The sequence below is a fragment of the Chiroxiphia lanceolata genome, chromosome 2 (assembly GCF_009829145.1).
Source record: "Chiroxiphia lanceolata isolate bChiLan1 chromosome 2, bChiLan1.pri, whole genome shotgun sequence".
NCBI lineage: Eukaryota > Metazoa > Chordata > Aves > Passeriformes > Pipridae > Chiroxiphia > Chiroxiphia lanceolata.
In genome coordinates, this window is record NC_045638.1 from 14,546,464 (window position 1) to 14,569,140 (window position 22,677).

The 22,677-nt window shown below is 39.9% G+C and overlaps 1 protein-coding gene across 1 annotated transcript in view; it reads right to left on the minus strand.

The window, feature by feature from the left end:
• PHEX (phosphate regulating endopeptidase homolog X-linked) overlaps positions 1 to 22,677 on the minus strand; it is a 96,376-nt gene that overhangs the window by 63,331 nt on the left and 10,368 nt on the right. Inside the window, exons 4-8 of the mRNA XM_032680664.1 lie at positions 11,864 to 11,950; positions 10,021 to 10,247; positions 6,758 to 6,826; positions 4,454 to 4,570; positions 41 to 124 (exon numbers count right to left, since the gene is read on the minus strand). Of these exons, the coding sequence (XP_032536555.1) occupies positions 41 to 124; positions 4,454 to 4,570; positions 6,758 to 6,826; positions 10,021 to 10,247; positions 11,864 to 11,950 (584 nt within the window). The remainder of the gene's footprint in view (positions 1 to 40; positions 125 to 4,453; positions 4,571 to 6,757; positions 6,827 to 10,020; positions 10,248 to 11,863; positions 11,951 to 22,677) is intronic.

The window sequence follows — 22,677 nt, forward strand, 5'->3', positions numbered from 1 at the left end:
AGATATTAAAAGAATAATTTTGCAATTATCCCCAACCAACCTGTGGAATCATGGCACTAAGCTCCGATATGTTCATTTTATTGTACATCACCTCACTTGTTCGATTTTCATATGGAATCATGATCTGGGAAAGAGAAAAAAACCACAAAACCATCAAAACAAGGATTATCTTGCAGGGACCTGCTCTTACGTCATTACTGTCCATCATAATCCCAGTGCAGACATATCTCACCACTTGTTTTCCAAGAATTTAGGGCATTAACTTCCCTTTCCAAGAATGACATTTAACTGGAAGAAATGAAACTTAGTTCATTTTAACTCATTACTGGGGAATTTAATGAGGTACATGTCTTCTTTGAACATATTAGACCAATTTCAGCTCTGATTATACCAAGGAAAGACATGTTAATTTATAAGATATAAAAGTACACCTAAACTATTAATATTTATTCATCCCATCATATCAGGTAGGAGCCAGCTCCAACCTATATGTTTTAAAAGGCTGAACCTGAGATAGGCATACTGAAAGTACAGCTCATGTCTTGGATTTGAACACGTTCTTGCTGTAGCCTTACTCCACCTGAGGGAAGAGCCAGATGCATACAAGTTTCTCCTCCTTTCACGCCACCATCCTGATTTCCATAGAAGGAACGCAGGTACATAGGCCAGACACAAATTAAAGCTTTCCCCAACCAGGCCTTCCACCTGGGTGACCAGAGGAGCTAGACCTCAAGTTCCCCTGTAGTGTCACAGCAAAGGAAATCCTAAATATAAAGCAAATCCTTTTATAACAAGAGGGACATTCAGACTCCAAAGTGGCCCTATGGTACATAATAGAAAAACAAACCAAGTACAAGACATAGGTCTAATTTTTCTCAGTGCTAAAGAGAAATAAAATTTCCTGATGGCAATTCCAACCCCACTCTAAGGTAAATCCTATGCAACAAGCTGTATGCTGTGCAGTTTAAAGAGGACAGAGATTGACGCCAGACTAACCAGACAGCTGGCAGTTCTCCAACCAAAATTCTCCAGTAAGTGTCTGCGGTTTTACTATTGCTCAAGCCACACAGGAAAATAAAAAACTACTTTCTTCTCCCTTTCTGCAAATTTGATTTATCTGAAAAACCTTTAAACTCTTCTTGAACCCATTTACTCTCTTCCTCTCAGAACTTTCTCTCCTTCTCCAGTCATTCAATCCTAATAAAAATCATCCTTGTTCATAACAAGTTCTCTTAAAGCATGCCACTCTTTCTCATATTCAAAGTATTCTTGCTGCCTCTTCTTTAGCATACAAGTTCTCCATTATATACGTTTACTCAGAACAAATGCAGGGGGAATACAGGATACAGTAAAACCTTAAGTGACAAACAGGACTACCTCCTTTGAATCACTAAAATGTTTACATACATATAATCATTGTGCTCATTAGGGATTATGTAATAATTCATATCCCTGGACTCACACCTAATATCTGGACAGACACGAGGAGGATTATTCATACCAAAGGAAACCATAAGCAAGCATGGTTTGTCACATAACAATGTGTATTAACGATCCTGAGGATTTTTACATGATCTGTGTCATCTTATATGGCAACTTCACCTACATACTTTGTACTCTCTGTAAGACATTCGTTAAGTAAAGCATTAGAGCTACCAGAGCTAGCAATGCATCTTCTAATCACATCAACGATAAAAGGAAGAAATGTTTACTGTTTTTCAAGTCTACTGGGTCACAATGAAGTATTTGCTCATTAGTCCATCCACGCTAAGTAACTGAAGCTGAATATTGGGCTTTATTTAGAGGTTTGGCAAATTTCGTCCCTTTCAGCAGAAAAAATGGAAACACTGACTTACTACTATTGCGGACGGCCCTCACTTCTGTACAAACACACCATTAAGAAGCATCACTGCCTTTCCTCCTGTAGACTGCAGCTGCAGAACCCAGATAAAAGTCATCTGTTGCATCACCTGTCCTGTGCAATAGGCTTCTCTGTTAACAAGAGACCACCATTTCAAAGGGAATAGCCTCTCAGCTCAGCTGGTAGTTCTGAAAACCAGTCTGTAGCCCTAAACTTTGCTGTTTTCCCAGCACTGAGGCTAACTCTTCTCTCTAGCTTTAGAAGTTGAAATGATAGTGGAGTTGCAGCTTCCAGGGACGGGATTCCTGTAGTAGCCATACTGAAGGAGGGATACACAGAAACAAAAATGCACCTTCAAACAGTAACAAGCCTAATGCATAAATTAAACTCCACAAGGGGGCAAAAATGTCTCCAAGCAAATGCCAGAACCAAGTACTAGATTTAAATACCTTTAGCTTTACTAAATTCAGTTGGTCCCCTTAAATTAAAACTCATGGAGTTTCTCATCTGCTCTCCCTGAGTACTCCATGAAAGCACCTCAGGAGCTAAGGGTGGTGTTACTGTAAACACCACCCTCTCACTACCACCTCCAATATCCCACCTCGGTCTTGCACTGCTTTCAGACTGTTCTACAGAGAATTAGCCCAGTCTGCTTATTGAACAACAGGGTAATATATTCGCAACATGGATGCACAGCAGGGATTCAAATTCTACCCAGCTTCACAGTTACAGTATCATAAAATCTCTTAGGTTGGAAAAGACATGTAAGGTCACTCACTGAGTCCAACCATTAAACTCATCTCTGCCAAGTCCACCACTAAACCATATCCTCAAGTGCCACATCTACATGTCTTTTAAATACCTCCAGGGATCGAGACTCAATCACTTACCTAGGCAGGCTATTCCAGTGCTTGACAACCCTTTTGGTGAAGAAATTTTTCCTAATACCCAATCTAAATCGACCCTGACACTACTTGAGGCAATTTCCACTTGTCCTGTTGCTTGTTACTTGGAAGAAGAGACAGACCCCCACTCACTACAACCTCCTTCCAGATAGTTATAGAGAATGATAAGATCACCCCTGAGCCTCCTTTTCTCCATGCTAAACAACCCCAGATCCCTCAGCTGCTCCGCATAAGACTTGTGCTCCAGAGCACCTCAATGTTTTTCTTGTAGTGAGGAGCCCAAACCTGAACACAGGATTTGAGGTGCAGCCTCACCAGTGCCAGGTAAAGGGAGACCATCACTGCCCTAGTCCTGCTGGTCACGCTATTTCTGATAAAAGTCAGGATGCCATTGGCCTTCTTGGTCACCTGGCTCATGTTCATCCAGCACCCCAAGGTCCTTTTCCACCAGGCAGCTTCCAAGCCACTCTTCTTCAAGCTTGGAGTGTTGTGTGGGGTTGTTGTGACCCAAATGCAGGACCTGGCACTTGGCCTTGTTGAACCTCGTACAATAGGCCTTGGTCCATCAATCAGGTCTGTCAAGATCCCTCTGTGGAGCCTTACTACCCTCCAGTAGACCAATAGAGCTGTCTGACTTGGTGCACTCTACAAACTGACTCAATTCCCTCATCCAGATCATTAATAAAGATATTAAACACAACTGGCCCAAATACTGAGTTCTGGGGAACACCACCTGTGACTGGCCACCAGCTGGATGTAACTCCATTCCCCACCACTCTCTGGGCCCAGCCACACAGTCAGTTTTTCACCCAGCATAGTGTGCCCAAGCAGCCAGTTCCTCCCAGAGAATGCTGTGGCAAACAGTGTCAAAGGCTTTACTAAACTTTAGGTAGACAACATCCACAGCCTTTCCCACAACCTCTAGGTGGGTCACTTTGTCATAGGGGATCAGGTTAGTCAAGCAGGACCTGTCTTTCATAAACCCATGGTGACTGGGCCTGGTCATTTGGTTATCCTGTCATTTGATTATGCTGCATGATGGCAACGGCGATGATCTGTGCAACAACATTTTAGAGCACTGAGGCCAGGTTTACAGGCCTGTAGTTTCTCAGATCCTCCTTGTGGCCCTTCTTGTAGATGGGCATCACATTCGCTAACTTCCAGTCAACCCACCTGGTTTCCATGACAGTTATATCACAGTTTTCCAGCTGCACAATGGGTACCAGTGCACTGCTGTAGATGCACTTCAGCTGGGATATTGATCCCATCACCTTGTCAGGGGGAGAAGCCCTGATTCCTATGGGACCAGATGAGCTTCCAGAGTTTCTAACACATCAACAATCCTTGCATCTTTGTTGCCACATGGATCTCCATCCCCTACTTCCACTGAGATGGCAGACTAAAGGACCTCGCTAGCACACTGTTCCTTAAACATTGCCATGCTACCCCCAGGTTTATCTGTAGTGAGCCTGGTTCACATTATAATTTAAGAGACCAAAGTTATTTGACTAAGGTTTTTTCCCCTGAGAATAAAATAATGAATTTAACAATCAATTAAGGGAGAAATATTATTAATCCTTTCTTCATCAGGATCTGCTCCTTTCCTTCAACTTCTAAAAAACACTATTGCTACCGCTGTTGATATAATGGATTTCATTTTGAAAAAGGATTGCATTAGATTACCAACCTCTGCTATTTTAACTTCCAGTTTTAGAACTGATTTCATATCAGATTCAGCTCGTGAAGCATTTGCACCCAGAAGCACTGCTGTATCAACCATGAACTGCAAAAAGGCATCTCGGTACTGTAAAGAAACAAAAAGAATGATGTCACTACTGGATTTGCTCTTCAGCAGAGCTGTAGCAGTAAACCAGAAATGCCCAGCTATAGCAAGGAGTATAATACTTTCATGCTTTAGCAACCAAGGTTGTGCTTTCCTCACCTTGAATGTCTGCTGTCAGCAAGTTAAAAAGGAGAAATAACACTGTAAAAATACTTTGTATGACAGATAGAGATACCTGCTGTGGTTCAGGGAGTACAGATCTCAGGAAATGCAAATGACACTTCTGGATTAGACTAACACTTTCAGTTATTATAAATGGATAAGACAATGTGTATGACTGTACACAAGTATTTTAGGCCAACTCATACAGTAATCACTATAGGACAGTAGAAGCACTTCTATACAAGTGCAAGCTTAGTGCCTGAGAAGACAGGGAGATAAAGGGATGCTCTAATGAGCTCTCTCCTCTGTTCCTGCCACACACTACAACACATGTGTCTGCTACAGTGCTTTTCTTTGCTCTCCCCAGGATATCCTAACAAACCATATTTTAATCTCTATGTGTACACAGATGTTAGCAAAATACACTGTATTTAATGATACTGTAGTGATTTCTGTGCTGCCTCCCCCACAGCATAATCTTTCAGAGATTTTGGAGAGATCAGATTGCTCCTCATCAGCTCCTACCAGTCCACAGTCCAACAACAGTAAAAACATATTCCAACACATTTCCACCTTTAATCTTTTAGCAGCTACCATTCTTTGTATCCTGGCATCATCTAGTCTGATAGAGGTAACTAAAAAACTTACTAACCTCTCAGGAAACTCAAAAGGGAAGTAAAGCTGTAAAAAATCAGTAGCAATGACTCGTCCCCCAAATAACCCCCGAGGTTGTTTTCTTTGAGTTTTGGGCTGCACATGACAGATACTTGCCCACAGGTCTTCACTGAACAAGGGGGAAAAAGGTGTTGTTGTCATAGTCAAGTATTGATATATTAAAGCTCTTGATAAACATAATTATTTCACAACTGCTTTCCACAGAAATGCTGCAATAAACTAAGCTGTATACCCAGGAGTTGCTGACAGATCTTGCAGTGATATGGCTAGGAAAGCCAAGGCCAACCTGGAGTTCAATCTGGCAAAGGATGTGAAGACCAATGGGAAAAAACTCTATAACAGGAAAAGGAAGAGGAGGGAGAATGTGTATCTACTACTAAATGGAGCAGGGTAATAAATTACACTGAAAAGGCCAAGATACTCAATGCCAACTTTGCTCTAGTCTTTACTAATAAGACTGACTTTCAGGAATCCCAGGCCCCTGAGTCCAGAGGGGAAGTCTGGAACAAGGAGGACCTATACTCAGTGGAAGAGGACCAGATTAGGGAACAAAGTGGACCTAAGTAGATCCAGGGGATCTGAAAGATTGTACTCATGAGTCCTGAGGGAGCTGGCTGATACCACTGTAACTTCACTCTGGACAGTATTTGGAAGGTCACAACTATTGGGAGAGGTTCCAAAAGGGTGGAAGAGACCAAGCATCACCCCTGTCTCCAAGGAATGCAAAACAGAAGACCCATGGAACTACAGACTGGTCGGCCTTATATCAATTACTGGGAAGGTACTGTAGAAAATCCTCCTGGAAACTATTTCCAAACATATAAAAGATAAGGTGATCACGGGTAGTGAGCGTGGATTTATGAAGGGGAAATCATACTTAACCAGGCTGATAACCTTGTACAATTACATTAATATCCTGGTGGATGAGGGGACAGCAGTTGTGGTTGATCACCAAGGTTAAAAAGTACAGGGCAGGGGAGTGCACAGTGAGGTGGACTGAAAATGAGCTGAGTGACCAGGTCCAGAGGGTTGTGATCAGCAGCACAAAGCCTAGTTGGAGGCCAGTCACTAGTAGTATATTCCAGAGATAAATTCTGCTTCAGCAGAGAAGTTGGACAAGATGAACTCCAGAGGCCCCTTCCAAGCGGGAAGAAAAGTAGGGGGACCCCAAATCTTAAAAAAATCTTCGTTTAGGAAACTTTGCAAAAGTGTTTGTGGTAGCGGTGGTGTTTTCTGACAGAAGATACCTGAAAAATCCAAATCCATACAATGCACGGCCCTTTCTCAGTTTGGAGCTCAACAAAACAAAAGCAACAATGAAAAAAGCTGAGGGAGAAAAGTGGTTAATAATTTCCATTTGAGAGTACTTACAGATTTGGCTTCTGTGGTGTTTTCTAGGTAATCCTCTCTAGATGCCAGAGAGAGGCTTGCTTGGTCAAGCTGTTAAAAATAACAAGAAGCAGCATTTATTAGCTAAATTCATCAGAAATCAAAGCAACCTTGGAAGAGTTTCTCTGGCAGTTTTGGTAGATGTGTGCAAATATACACAACACACTGCAGCAGACTGAGCTCCATAGGATTTCAAAACAACAGAAAAATCTTATGCTGTGCTGACAGATATTAACTAAATCAGATTACTGTGATCTGGGGAGTCTCAGATCCCCCCTGCAATATCTAAGCCACCTACAGAAAAGAATTACCTATGCGATGTAGGTGTTTATGGTTCCATTAGTATTAGATAATGCAATAGGACTGGGCCTACAGGATCAAACAGTTGGTGCTGATGACCATTCATCCTGTGCACATTTCAGGGGCACAAGAGTCAGCTTTGGGACACACTAGCCTAGTGTATGGACCAAATGTCCATGAGGTGCTGGAGCATATTAGCTGTTCTGTATCTGGAAGGCACTGTCAGCCTTTCTTGACTGAAACTGAGATTACACTTTTGACCTTCACCCCAGACCAGCACTGGGTGCTGTATTTAGCTTTTTGAACAGATACGAAACAACTGGATACCAGCCAGGATTGCATGCATGCCCAGGATGTTGTTATCTCTCCAATACATTACCTAAAGGTGTCTGGTAGGTCCAGATAGATCTTTGACTTTCACTTACCTTTTTGATCTAAGCATGGATCAAATTTGATAGTCTACAGTCACCCTAATATTGGAATTAGGGCCTCAAGATAATTTCTAAACCAGACCTCAAAGTTTGAGATCTGCACTTAGTGTTGAGTGAAATATCTACATGAGAATATATACATATGGTTTCAAATTCCTAAGCAGGCAAAACTCACAATACAGCACATATTTTAGAATTGATACTAGGAACTGAGATTTCCCAGAACTTTTCAATGCAGTGAAGTTAGGCTAGGGTGTGGAAGCCGAAGCTGAAAACTTCATTCAACCAGCTTCCAAACTCTGAATAAGATACTGATTGGAGCAGAAACAACAGTTTTGATGTTCTAAAATTATTGGTTTGATGCTGTAATTGTTTTTAAAAGATAAGTCTACTAAAGAGAGATTGCATTGATTCATACAATTTCATGTGCCTTTTTTAATCTAAATTATTTAGGTTAAACCACTTATATTTCACATTTTGCACATTTATAAAAAAAGTTCCAAATAAATAAATCTTAGAATCTAAAATGGATGAATAAATGTAATCTTTTCCTCTACTAGCTGATGTTCACAATCTTTAAAATACACCATAAACAAATAAAACAAATCTTCCTCAAAAAGGAGAGTAACTGTGATGCTCAGTGCAAATCTGGTTCTTTGAAAAACAGTATCACCTTCTTTTCTCAGCATATTGGAGCAAAAATAATATACTCATGCTTTTTGTACGTGTGTCTTGGCAATAGTTATCTGCAGACTAATTGGGCTGTTTCAGTTATGTGACTGGTACAATAAATGCTTATCCAAATTTCCTAGGCTTAAGACTTAGATCTGACAACACATAAAACCAAGAGAGCACAAATACGAGAAAGAAATAGAAAAGTTAACCAATTTCTTTAGCCCTCAAAAAAAAGATCATGTTGAATGCTGAACAAAGTTTTAATTGGAGTTTTTACTTTTTTACGATCCATTGATGATTTTGCAATGCTGAACAAAAAGAATTTTGCAATAAAGTTATTCTCACAAGCAGATTGAAATACTCCATGGTACATCTACACCCCTGGGAATTTGTTAAAACACAGACAGGGAAGAATACTGGCTGATGCAATCTGTAGATCAAGATCTTAATAAAATTAACAACAGAATACCCTACGGAATAATACATTATTCATAGCATGTAGTGCTTCAGTTATTCAGATACTTAATTCTTGGGCACCACTAAGCATACCAAGGAAAGGTACTGATAGTTATAATTCATTTTCAAGAGACCAGTGGTAAGGATATCCCTGCCCAGCCCTTTGCTAACAGGTGACTTGGACTGAAATATTATGACAGGAGATACCCAACTAAATATCTCTCTGATTCTACTGCTTCAGTTCATTTAAACAAGTCTCAAACCAAAGAAAACCTGACAGGATCTTAAAAGCATCTTAGCAGAACGAGATCTTATTTACAGCAAATGTTGGTCTGCTGTTGACTATCCAGGAAAATATCCCAGAGATAGGGAAAAGTTACCCTTCAACTTTATACTGGTTAAATGCCTAAGTCAGAAGACATTTTGAAGAACTGACTCAGAATTGACATCCACTCCAGCACCAACACAAATTAACTGTTGTTTGATCTCTAGATACAATGTATTCTTGGCTACATTCCTACAGCCAGCCCACATGCCAGCAAAATAAAAGGCCATAGATCCTACTTTGCTGTGATGAATGGCATCATAACTTTCTTATTTGCTCCTTCTCTCTTGCCTTCATAACCTATTTTCTTACAGCAGCGGAGGGCTGGTCTACTCTGGTTACTCATCTGTAGTTCTTAAACAGCAATGCATTTGGCCAGGTACTCAGACTTGCCATGGTGACATCTCACAGTAATACAATTTTCTCTGGAGTTTTGTCAGACTACAGAGAGGCAACATTTCTTGGATCTTTTTCTCACTCAACTGTTGTGCAATGCCACACACTGTTAATAAAATGGTAATGCTTTGGTCTAAATGTAATAGCATTTCAGGAAAAAAGGTAAATTCTGTATTTCAGGTCTAAAAGTGCTATGGATACATCTGTGTCATAAGCTGCTATATAAGAGACAGATTATGTGTTTCCATCTTAAGTAAAATAGCTCAAGTTCAGAATATCTGCTACTGATGCACCATTCTTCATCTTCACAGACAAAAAACCCCATTCTTCATGCAACTAATGAGTCATAAGCAGCATCCAGAACTAGATATTGACCTCTTATTCTCATGCACATAGACCCTGGAGACTGGTCTACTGGGAACATTATTTGTACTTTTTTGCTGGCATTGGAAAGAAAAAAGCAATCTGTAGGAGATATTTTTCAGTAGCATGTGGTTGCAAGTGGCTTCTACATTCCCATAAACTGGCACCTATGAACATCTGTGCATCAGTAGATAGTGACAACAATAATCAAGTGTAAACATTTGGCATGTAAACATGTTTTAAAAAAGAAGACCATAAAATACCATGCAAAGAAACCTATTAGATATGCTATATAGTACCTTCAGGATATAGCGATTGGAGATTTTGTCATCAGCAGCCACATATAAACGGATGAAGACAGAGTTACTGTATTGGCCACGAAGAGTTGCCAAGGCTTGGAGTAAACTAAATCTCCTTTCTGACCACAGTCCTTCAGGTCCAATATTGGATTCCAACACAGGCCAGCGGAAAGGTGAGTGCCTCAGGATACTTAAGAGGGGCTTCACATCGGCTTTTTCAATTTTATCTGAAATGCCAAAGTGTGACAAGAATTACATTCCAGATAATTCAAATGCAGCAGCAGCCACACAAGACAAAGATTTAACAGCATCAATTGATTTCTAGGCAAGATAAAACACAATAGCTGAAACCCAAAGCCTCTGCTCTGCTTGTGAGCACAGCAGCACAGGAGTCCAACCCTGTTTATGTATATTAAGAATAATAGGGGCAAATCAGTACCTTTCAAAAAAGGCAAAGGCTGGAATTAAGTAAATGTAAAAAAAAAATCTAATTTAGAAACCAGCACAGAAACTTCACTGTTTCTGTGGGGCCGAGGAGAGGCTGGTTATTGTATATAATCAAAGCTAGAGGGGCAGTATCTTGGCACCAAGGCTGCAGGGCAGGCTGTCTCAATTGCTGGCAGTCAGTCTTGGGCCATGTTGGAAGAAAACTGTCCAGGGAATAACAGAATCACAGAATATGCCGAGTTGGAAGGGACCCAGAAGGGTCACCGAGTCCAGCTCCTAGCCCTACACAGGACCATCCCCAAGACTCACACCATGTGCCTGAGAGTATCCTCCAAACACTTCTTGAATTCTGTTACCCTTGGTGCTGTGACCACTTCCCTGGGGAGTCTGTTCCACTGCCCAGCTACCCTCTGGGTGAAGAACCTTTTTTAAATATCCAGTCTAAACCTCCCTTGTCACAAATTCAGGCCATTCCCTTGGGTCCTGCCAGTGGTCACCACAGAGGAGAGATCAGTGCCTGACCCTCCTCTTCCCCTCACAAGGAAGTTGTAACTGCAGTGTAGTCTCTCCTCAGTCTACTCCAGGCTGAACAGACCAAGTGCTCTCAGCCGCTCCTCGTTCAGCTTCCACTCAAGGCCCTTCACCATCTTGGCTGTCCTCCTTTGGACACTCTCTTAGAGCTTAATATCTTTCTCATATTGCAGTGAGTAAAACTGCACACAGAAGGTTCAGAAGAAACCTTTGTCCAGAAGGACAAAGGGCACTTCTAATTCATCTTCCACCTGTGTAGCTACATAAGGGCAGTGATGTGTCCCAGACTAGTGTACATCATCTGACAGCAGCATTTACAAGCTGAGGAAAAGCACTGCAAACAGGGCTATAGGGCTTCCCATCCTAACTTGCTTGACTTAAAGCAGGTAACTCAAAGAGTCCAGGGCTGTCTATACCCAGTCTTGGGGAAGTGTTTTGATTAAACAGATTTAGAGAAATGTAGAAGGTGCTGAGCCACAAGCTGTTGAAAATATCAGTATGAGAATTTCCTCGGAAGCTCCTCTGATTTACTGACCGCAGGCACTAATCCCACAACCCTGGGGCACAGTTTTAGCATTCTTTTGCATAGATAAATATCTATTCACAGTTACCTGACAGTCAGAGGTCTCTCTAAAACTGACTTCTTGTGCCTGGGTGTACCTCAGCTTCAGAAATGTGTAAAAGACCCTCTGCATTCACTTGAATCCATATCAGCAAAATCCATGCATCTGCACAGAGCTCAGCAGAGAGATAAAACCCCTGCCTTTATAAACACAGGGAACTCATATATCTTAGAATCATTGAATATGCTGCACTGGAAGGGACACATCAGGATCATATGTCCCTCTCAAATCAAGCCACTTACTCTCATTCATGCAGGATGCGTAAAGGACCTTGGCCTTCTGTACAGCTTCACTGTCTCGTCTTTTGCTGATGGGTTTCTCAAGCAATGCTGAAAAAACAAATAAACTTGTTTTTCAATACATTGGAAAATGTAGAAACTGTTTGCTTGTTTCAGCATTTGCTTTAATCATGGCATTTGTTTAATTAACGATGAGGTTCCACATATATTTTTTTAAGCAGTAGCACAGACATAATTACAACTTTTTCAAACCCCAACGGAGAAGGATTTTTTAATTTATTTATTTTTAAGAGGACTGATTTAAAGCCAGGTGACAGATGCTGCTTATTATCTGTCCTCACAACCAGCCACCCTCAGCAAACTGAGGGGCAGGGAATTATGAGGTAAGTGGGAACAATCACAGAAGGTAGGGAGTCAGGAATTCTTTCAAGTGGCTCGGTTTCTGGTGCTGGTACCTTATGAAATCAGGATCTAACAAAGAAGGTTAAAGAATCCTAGGAGCAAGACTACTGGTGTTCACTTTTGCCAGCTCTGCTGCTGCTGAAAGAAAGCAGCAGAGAACTGCCTCATTGTCTGTCAAACACACACAACCTCAGTCTTGGTAATGACACAGAAGACCAAGTGTCCAAGTATTACTTGTAAAGTTGCACCATATACACACTCATATCACACTATAGGTGTAAACATCCTTGGTGTTCAGCTTTTTTTAAGCTGTCATCTCTCTACGTTCTTCGCATTCCTCACATTATGTAATGAAAGGAAAAGAGCATGAAAAGTCCGTCTGAATCTCAGTAGTCCCCTCTTAGTTGCCTTAAACTGTTTCATCCAAGTTGTACATCAGCCATGATGCAGCTGCAGACACACATAACTATGGCTAAATGCAGAGGCATTAAAAAAGAAAAAAAGAATCAAACCAAAACAAACAACACCAAACTCATTTTCTTGGACCCTTAAGAGATTTAATGAGATAATTCCCTTCTAGTTATGGATAAGATTTTCCCTAAAAATATTTCTGGACAGGATCCCCAATACTTTTGATTTCAAATCCTCAAATTGCTAATATTTTCAGCTTGTTAAATACAATATAATGCCAATCACTGACACATATCTTCAGTGTGCACAATTCTTAGTAGAATAATCAGACCCAGTCATGTTTTAAAAATGGTATTTTAAAAGAAACGATACATGAAGCCTAGATAAAAGTAAGGATGAAAAAATACCCTCCTATTAAAGCCATTACAATAATTTCTGTCCTTGCCAGTGAGCTGTACAAACATGAAATTTTGAAGCTAACAAAATCCAGTGGCTAAAGCCCAGGTAAAGATCAGGAGAGATGAAGAGGATGAGAGTCAATAAAATAAAATCAACTCTAGAAATACACCTGCATCAAATTGTGTTAAAATCAGACCTGGTGTTTTCCCAGTATCCATCTCATTATGTGACAGAATGAAAGAGTAACACTCACTGTACTATTGCAGAGTGAGGTGGGGTAGATGTTGCCAATTGCTGAGAGTTCTTTTATGAAGACAATTCTTGGTTCCAATAACAAAAAATCCAGTTATCAAACATGATAAGACTTAATAAGATGGTTGAATCCTGTGGATACTGAAATAGGGGATGCGATCCATGAGCGTTCTTTAGGCTATAAAGGTTTCTCAGCTCTAACCTCAAGTTTTCAGAAAGGTTTAGAAGCTCAAACATGGAGCACTGCTCACATCCACGTGATTTCTACATTAGCTAGTATAAAATCCAAATACAAGATTTGCTTCTTATTTAGCTCACAAATACATATGGATTTTACGTGTCCTTGAGTATTTAAACTCTTAAACATGAATAGCAAGAAAAGGCAAGAAGCAAAGCATATTGATCAAAAATATGTGTAATCAATTAGTCTGTCTCCAGGTTGCTTATTCATGGAAAGAAAGTCACTACTGTGATTGAAATCAATGTAGACACATCAGGCTATCTTTATATTGGCAATGTTGGGTACTCTGAGTAGCCTGGCCATAGCTGCAGGCTCTGACAAACCCACTCCTGCACTGAGCAAATCTGATCGTGTGGGTCGATGTACACTGTGCTTCTACAGGGCAGCGTTTTGGAGGCTGCAGCTCAGAGCTTCTGCTCTCTGAGGACCTCCACAGGTTGATCAAACCTGCCTCAGGGCCATCCCTCAGTCTCCCCAGCATGGAAAGGCACTCTCTGAACAGTGTTCCATCTCTTGGCACATGACATGGATTTCTGCCAATACTAAGGGAAATGCCAGTCAGGGATACAGAGAGAGCAAATTCAGCCCCTCTGAAAAAAAATCAACGGAACTGTAGCTGTCTGGGAGGATTTTATCACCTTGAAAGACAATAATAGCTTCAGATATTTTCTGTTTGGACACCAAAATGTAAGCAAAACCTATAAGGTCTTTCAAGGTATAGGAAGAGAAAGACCACAAGAAATCAAATGTTCAGTTTCATAAGTTACCCACAGACCTGTTGCTTAGTTCGCTACTTTGCCTTTCCAAACTGCTAGTCTCACCCCTCACTAAGGAATTGTGTGTATTCACATGAATCCACTGAGAAGTTCAGTCTACTAGGCTTTTCTTAAAGTATAGTTTTCTTAAACTTTGACCTAGTTAGGGAGATGGGGGCTACTAACATTTTGACTAAAGCAGCTCACTTAGCACTGAAAAGGACATTGAGTTTGTTCTTCTTGCAGCTTTCTTTCTTTCCATTTTTTTAAACTCAGTTTTCTTGTTTCTAATTAAAAGTTCTAATTCCCTAAAGCAACCTTCCATTTTAGGACATCAAACATTTAGCTTTAAATAAGAATTTTTAGGAATAAATGGTTTTGATCAGACTAGGAAATATACATCACTCCAACAATATCAAAAAACACCCTTATATAACAGCCCATCTGTCAGCTCCCTATTAAATGTTACAGTGTTAGGCAATTTGGCTGCAGAGGTTAAAAAACCCCCACAATCCAAGCTGATTTGCAACCACCTGAAAAGGCATAGAATTGTTATTAACGTCAACTAAAATTTAACAATTTATTACTGCTACTGAATTACAACACTAGCCTGTCACAACTGCAAAGCAGAATATCATAACCAAAAATCACCAGAAAAAGCAAAGTGAACCAGCATAGCTTAGGCCACCAAACATAAAGTTTGGATCATGTTTCTTTGGCCAAATATCAAGTACAGTTTTCAGTGGCTTTTCTAACAAAAGCAGCTCTTCTTCACTCACATCTTTTACTCTCTTCACTTTTAAATTATTTCCAAAGTCATTCTCTTGGCAATAAAAAAAGATCTTGGCCTGTGGCACTGATCTCAGCACCTCATTGTCCACATTTTCATATGCACAGGATGCCCAGATGCAAGATTTATATTTCCCTTCACATAAAACTTAGTTATGGCAAGTGTCAAAACCTACTGGCAATTCCACTCTACAACACTGTAATAACGTATCTCATTAAGCAACTACCACTTGAACAGTTAGAAACTGTTTTAAAGGTGTTCACGATATCCTAAACTTTCTGAGATTGCAAATTGCTTCATCATTCAGTTTCTCCTACCAAGGGGCTGAGGGTGGGGAGGTTCCCGTTGCAATCAAAGTTCTGGTACTTCTGGTACCCCAGGTCAGGCAGGTTTGAATCATTGTGCTCCCTGGCTCTTCTACAAAACACAAAGGCTCAGCACCACCAGCAAACAAACCCACTCCACAGCTGGGAGTGATCCTCACTTGTCTGAACTGGAGATGCTCAGATACATAGTCAAGGAAAAAAGCCACAGCTGGGGGTGGGGAGCTGAGAAGGGAAGGAAGAGAGTTTATATTGAGTTGCCTTCACATAGTTCTTTTCCAGGGCAAGAGGGCTAAAAAAGGCCAACTTCCTGTGGTTCACTACCCTCCAGTAAGCAGCAATCAGCTGCTGTTAAAAGTGAGAGCAAGGCACATTACAAAGTAAGCTTTGCATGAGTGTTTATTTAACTGCATACTATTCTGAAGCTGCTAAGGATAATCTTGTGGCCAAGTGTTACCTTTAATCTTACTTTCCATTTCCAGCCCTCGTTGATTTTCCAGCCCACTGTCTTGCATAGCTTCACTTTTCAACCATCGTATTTTATTTATGGCACCAAGAAATCCTGTACCTTTCTCTCTTCTGACATGGAGTGCACAAAAAAGGGATTGTAAAGCCAGTTTTGCAGAGAAAAGAAACGTGCATGCCATTTATTTCAATTAGAAATATTGATTCAATTTATCAGTGTCCTGATCAGCAGATTGTATATATTCTTTGTGCTATCAGATAGTTTTCTACATATATAGCTGAGTTGCAATCCTGAGAAACACTATGTGATTCATGAAGCTTACTTCCTATTCTAGAGAGAAAGTACAAGTTTTCTCTGCACTTTCCAACCCAAGATATGGAGAATACATCATGCTAGTAAAGATAGTAGCATTTTTTTCCACTAATTTCTGTCCTTATCCTTTTACAAACATTTGCTCTATGTGGAAAATGCAAACTGAAGTGTTTGCACAGCAGTATCTGACAATGATCTGAAATATATTATAATGCTTTGTATCTTGAAGAAAAACAACTGCATGTGCAAACATCCCACTGGGAATATGCTTGGACTTTATAAAAAACAAAGATTATACAAGAACCCCAGGGGACATCCCATTTCCTGGAGAGTTGTAACCCTGGAAGAGTGAAAAGCTAGAAGCAGACAAATAATTCAGCATGAACTCCCAGGGTAATTCTAGAACAGACAGCAGTCTTGGACTGCAAAACCAGAGAAGTACCAAAGCGAGGAGATGATCTTATTGTTGTGCAGGCTGGTGAGACAGACTGGAACACTCTCTGCCCTTCAGCTGCCTGTATTTAAAAACAATGTTGAACAGCTGGACAGAGGGCAGAAAAATATCAAAACAATTGGTTTTTTTCTTTGGCTTGAGAAATAGAAGGGAGGGATTAAAAAAAAAAAACAAACATGCAATGAGGAAACATGATTTTTCTCACAAAAGATGCGAAAGGGTGATAGAATCACAGTGTGAAAGCACCAACCGTTGGAAGATGAAGACAAATTCAGCAGTAACAGTGATTAACCACTGGAACCAGCAAGCAGAGGAGATAGTGGCTTCTCTGCCTCCTAACATTTTCAAGACTTGAACCTTTTTTGGAAGATAAACTTTATTCCAAAGTGAATTATGTTTTATCCCACTGAAAGCTATTGAGCTGCATTACATGGGTAATGTAATTGTGACACAAGAAAGGTCATGGGAAATAATCTAATGGTTGCTCCTGGAATTGCACTCTATACATTTAGGATACAGATCTCAAAGCGCTCTTAGACATGAGGAATCAAGGAGACACAGCCATTATCCATTGCTGCAGATAAAGTGAGCCACAGATTCCTCCCTATCTGATTCATGCCAGACTCCTACTGATAGCAATGGTGCTCCTTTATGAGTATAAAGCTTGCTGAACTTGATCCAGACACTCAGAGAGCTTGATCTTTTGGAGATGGTGAATGTCCTTTAGTCCCTTTGTCAGTGACAGTGGGAGTTGCTCAGTATTGCCCAGATGATGCTCAATACTAAAACTAAAACTTATAATGTATTCTTTTTGGGATTAGACTCAGAAAGCAGCCCAAGGACCTATTCATTCAGTATGCCACAGTCAGAAGATGCTTTCATGAGCTACATCCACAGAAAGGCTCTATCACAGCCTCACACAACAGCATGCTCTCCCTTTGGTAGCAGTAACTAGCAGTCAGATATTTGTTCCATATTGGATATTTATGAGCTTCACTTTCTTAGACCAAAATGCAGGAACTCTGCTCGTGGAAAGGGAGTTTATTTGCAAATACCTGATGACAGTGAATTTATCTTTCGATTCTTGAGCAATAAAGACTCTGTTCTTCACCTGCCCCCCTATGCTGCTCTACAGCTGTAGGGATTGGGCTTCTAAACTGATGAGAAGAATAATTAAAAGAGCTGTTCAACCATCTTCAGCTATCACTGAGAAGCTTTGTTTGCTCCCTACGTTAGCACTGTCACATGCTACCTCTGGAAAGAAACAAAACCCAAGTTATCATTTGGAAATTTGCAGAAGATCCTCTGATGCCAACAACAGGTTGTTTTAAGGGTATTCTGTGAGGAATTACCACCTAAAAGTCAAGAAAAACCTACTCGAACCTTGGTTTGAGTTTGGCAAACAAATCAAATGCACACCACCTGTGTGCAGAATGTAATTCCTTGATGTCCCTGAACTATAACATAATTATGATTAATATAGTCCTCATTAAGAATGTCTAACCTTTAATTCCTATATTTTCCTCACACTTAAGAGCAAAAGAGTTCCTGGGAAGCAACTGCAACGCCTGAAACCCAAATAGCCAACTGCACTGTGCCACAAGGGTTATCCAAGGATTCCAACAGTGTCATGGAGGTATCGCCCTTTCTTCAAACTCTCAGCACACTAGATTTAAAAAGTCAAGTTCAGTACAGTTCACAGAGCAAAGATTTGGCTAGGATGCCAAAGGGCACACAAAAAACCTTTAGAACCACGCTGCTGTTATGGAAATCACAGCTAGATAAACGTATAATCTTAATTAACATGAGCTTACATGTTCCAAGAGTGATGATAGAGAATGGTTTGGGGTCAGCTGACGTTCATTTAGAGTATCTGGTTTCCAATTCCTTTTTTCAGAACCCAAAATGAAGTGAAGGAGAGCTGGCAGTGGTAAATTTCATAGTGTCTACAAGGGACACAATGTTCAACCCCAAAATAAAAGCACTGGCCACAACATCCAAAATTATACACAAGACTGTTGAGAGCACTCAACCAATGGTAACATTCCTGTCTTGCTACATGAAAATATGAATTTTAAAGACTGCAACAATTCAGGTCGCAAAATAGTCAAAGAAGAGAATCTGATACATATATTTTTATTCTCATCAGTTTGGAAACCTGATCCCTATAGCTGGAGAATATAGAAGGGAGAGTGAAGAATATATATATATAATGTATTTTATATATATATAGATACATGCACCTATATACACATACACATATGTATATTCTAAAAGGAAGTGACAGACTTAACTGACATTTCCAAACTATACATATTTTTTGTGAACAAAACAAGTATTGTCAAGCCAAGATTATTCTCAGAGTTAAATCTGTTCTCGCAGAGCACTCTCCTGAAACAGACATGCACATCTCCTATTGTAAGATGCAACACTTAATGTTTCCATACAACTTTATCCCTCCTAGCAGTTTTATTAGCACAGACCAAACTCCCACACAAATGCACCTGTCCAGCTTCCATTTCAGAGCTGCTTTGCATCTGGAAGCCTTGGAAGAAGAGCAAAGCAAGATCTCGTCTGCTGGAAAATACCACAGAGATAAACCCCAGTGGATGTGCAGAAGCCTACTTACAGTTCTCTTCTGACACCAGTGTAACCCAACTTCAAGTGCATAATTTCAAAGCATCAATAAATTCCTTTATGCCTTTAAAACACAAGTTCTTCTGAGAATTTCTCCTGATATGCAACTTTAGTGTACAAAACAACTCATTTCCTCTATTAACAATTGATAGCAATATTTGGATTTTGAGGCTTCCCTAAAATATGAGCTAATTTAAATTTATTAACTTTTGTAAACTACTAGTTCTACTAATTGCTCTGCAGTGTTTCTTGTTATCTCAGATGTCTTATCCAAAGTCTGACGAGCAGTCTGGAGTCCTCCTCCCTGCCTGACTATTTACAAGAAGTGAGCTGCAAATGATTGGTTTTCAAACAAAAGTTTGTTTCCAGAATTCCAAAATATGAAAACACACTTTTTAAAGATACAATTTTCACTCTCTCGCAACCAAAAAAACAAGCAATGAAAAATTTTCTCATGACTGTAGTTAAATAATAGTTAAAAGTACTGACACCTTACTGACATTAAGGCTCTTCCCTTTTTTTCCTTGCTAGCTGTAAACAATTCTCAGTTTCAGAGGACAGGAGGGGAAGCAGTCCAAGCCTAATGCAGTAAAAAATTATTTCACTGTATGTTATAAATACCTTTTTTGAGTTTCTGATGCATTATAGTCCAGATTTCTCTACTGTTTGCTAAATATATATACCTATATGGAAAACCAAACTCGCATTAAAGACTTGCAAAAGTCTTTCTCCATATGCTTAAAATTATCCTTGCCTAATTAAAGCTTTTCACTTTGAGTCTAAAATAAATAAAACAGCAAGTCAATACACCTTTCTGGCGCTTATAATGCAGCTTTTACATTTTACCAAAGCATGTATTATTTTCACTTTCATGTCTTTTTCATTTTCTTCTTAACCAGCCTTCTATTGCTTTCTTACCTTTTTTATCTCAGCTCCCCATTGCAAATACTCAGTCACCAGAATCCTCTTACTGAAGTACATAAGGACTTGAAATAATCACTCAAAGCAACTTTTGTAATGGCAACCTCCTTGTTCACACAGGAATATGAAATGATGCAGAGTACTAGACAACACTGAGATTGCCCCACCACCTGCTGTATTGTATGTTCCCACCTCTTGTGAAGGCAGAAGCATCCAGGATGTCAATGAATGGGGGCTAAAAGTCCCTTTTGGAAGGCCTTGTGTTGGCTTACATAGCCTGACATATACCTTAAATATAATAGTTTCCATATTTTTCCAACCATTAATTTTTTTTCTTTAATAAAAATCACAATGTATTCTGCAGCTCCATGAGCTTATTCATCAGAATGGTCTTTGTGGAGCTAATGCCTTAATCTAGGCCTGCCTTGTTTTGATAAACTGCATCTCCCCCACCCACTCCATGATCTGGGGGGAGAGGGTCGTTTGGTTGGTTTGTTTCAGGGGGTTTTATGTTTGTTTGTTTGGGGTTTTTTTTTAAAAGCCTTTAATAATCATCAACACATTTCCCTTATCAATTCAGGGTAATATGTTTTGTATTTGATACAATTAATGTCCCTCAGCCTATTTCTTGATGGCAGCGTCTGTCTCACCATGGATAGAGCAGTGACTCTTGAAAACAACCAGCCCATCATTATTAATTCTTCTGACATTCGGATGGAACATTTAATCATTATGAATTAATTTTGCATTAACGAGGACATAATTAATATGCATTTCCACAAGAGTTCATGAAGATCTAGTAATTAATCAATACATATAGGTTCTAATTTCCAAGGAACATAAATAAAGTAAATCAAACAAATGTTCCCACATACCAATTTCATGAAAAGATGCTGTATTTACACAAATAAACCCAATCAATATACTGACATTTTAGGGTTCCCCCTTGAAAAGAAATTCCCCAGTTCTCTTCTTGAATATCCATTTTAGCAATATGGAAGTTCTCACAGAAATGGCATTGACACAGCTGTGCTTACATAAACGTTTCCTAATGCTGTTCAGTGCCCTAATATACAGCACATTTCCTAAATGGAAATGTTGTTTGTTTACAGTTTCAGCATTTTGTAAATTCTCTGAGTTTTGTATATCAAAAGATAAGCCCATCATGTGAGTTCCTCCAAAAGTCAACATAGCTGCACACAAACTGCAGCTAAACCAAAAATCATCTTATGGGGATGTGAGAGCCTCTGTTCATAAATCTGATTTCAATAATAGATCTTACTCTTTTGAGTAGTATTGCCCTTTTCCCTGCCATGCCCCTCTAGCCTCCCAGTGTTATGCTGTAGGGGATAATACTTGTCATTATAATATTAGGCAGAAGAGTTTAAACCACATTTAAACCAGAAGATAGCAAGTTTCCCAATTGTTACAATATAGGTGGAGCTCTGTACTAAATGGCAGCATTACATTTACTTCATTACAGTAATACTTTCAACATGTACTTGCTTTTTGTCAAAGTATGAATCCTCATTCTGTAAAATTACCAGTCCTGATACAGTCATCAAACAATTTTTGAAATTCAGTATCTACAGATATGAACATATAATCCAAAACAGAGGTTCACTGTAAATAAAGGGGAAATATTGTGCCACACATGGAACAGCAGTGAGCAGTGTGCCCCACTCTGGTTGTAGCCCAGGGCTCAGAGGAGGATGCCATTCTAGTCTCCCAGTCAGGGAGGTGCTGTGGGAATCCTGTGGCTCAGTTACTGTGCTGCCTTAAAACCTCATTCAGGAACCAAAATTATCTCCTTTCTGTATTCATGGTTTCCCAAAATCACCCATTACAAATACAACTTTCATTCTGAGCAGCCACAGAGCCTGGAAAAGTCCTGGCTCCTCCACCTTTGATTTAGGTACTTCATTTTACCAAACAGCTATAACTTCTTGCCCATAGAGATTTACCTGACTTGTGCCACTTATGTTTTTTCTCACATTCAGATGAATAGGCCACTGTAGGAAAGATCTGAACCACTGGAAAAAAAAAATGTCTGTGCGATTGAAAAGAGATGCATTTATAGCAGAAAAATCCAAGTAAAACAGCATTAAATGCAGTTGCTGTTTGCTGCTATCTTGTTATCCAGGAGCAGCTATCCAACAAGATACTGGAGACAAAGCCATAAATATCCTCTGAAGCTTTTATTTTAATTACTGCTGGTATTCTCCCTCTTACTTGGGACAGCTTTCAACTAGCTACGTTTGAAGTAAACAAATCACAGCTAGTACAGAAATTTGAGGATGAGTGTCAGCAGCTACATTACAGGTTTTATGGGACACATCTGAGTTATCCCAGTGGGTCCGTCTGAGCACCAGCTGGACTGTGGGAGAAGAGAAAACAGCCCTAAAAGAGCCCTATGGCACAAGGTCCTCTGTCTAGGACAGCAACCACTCAACA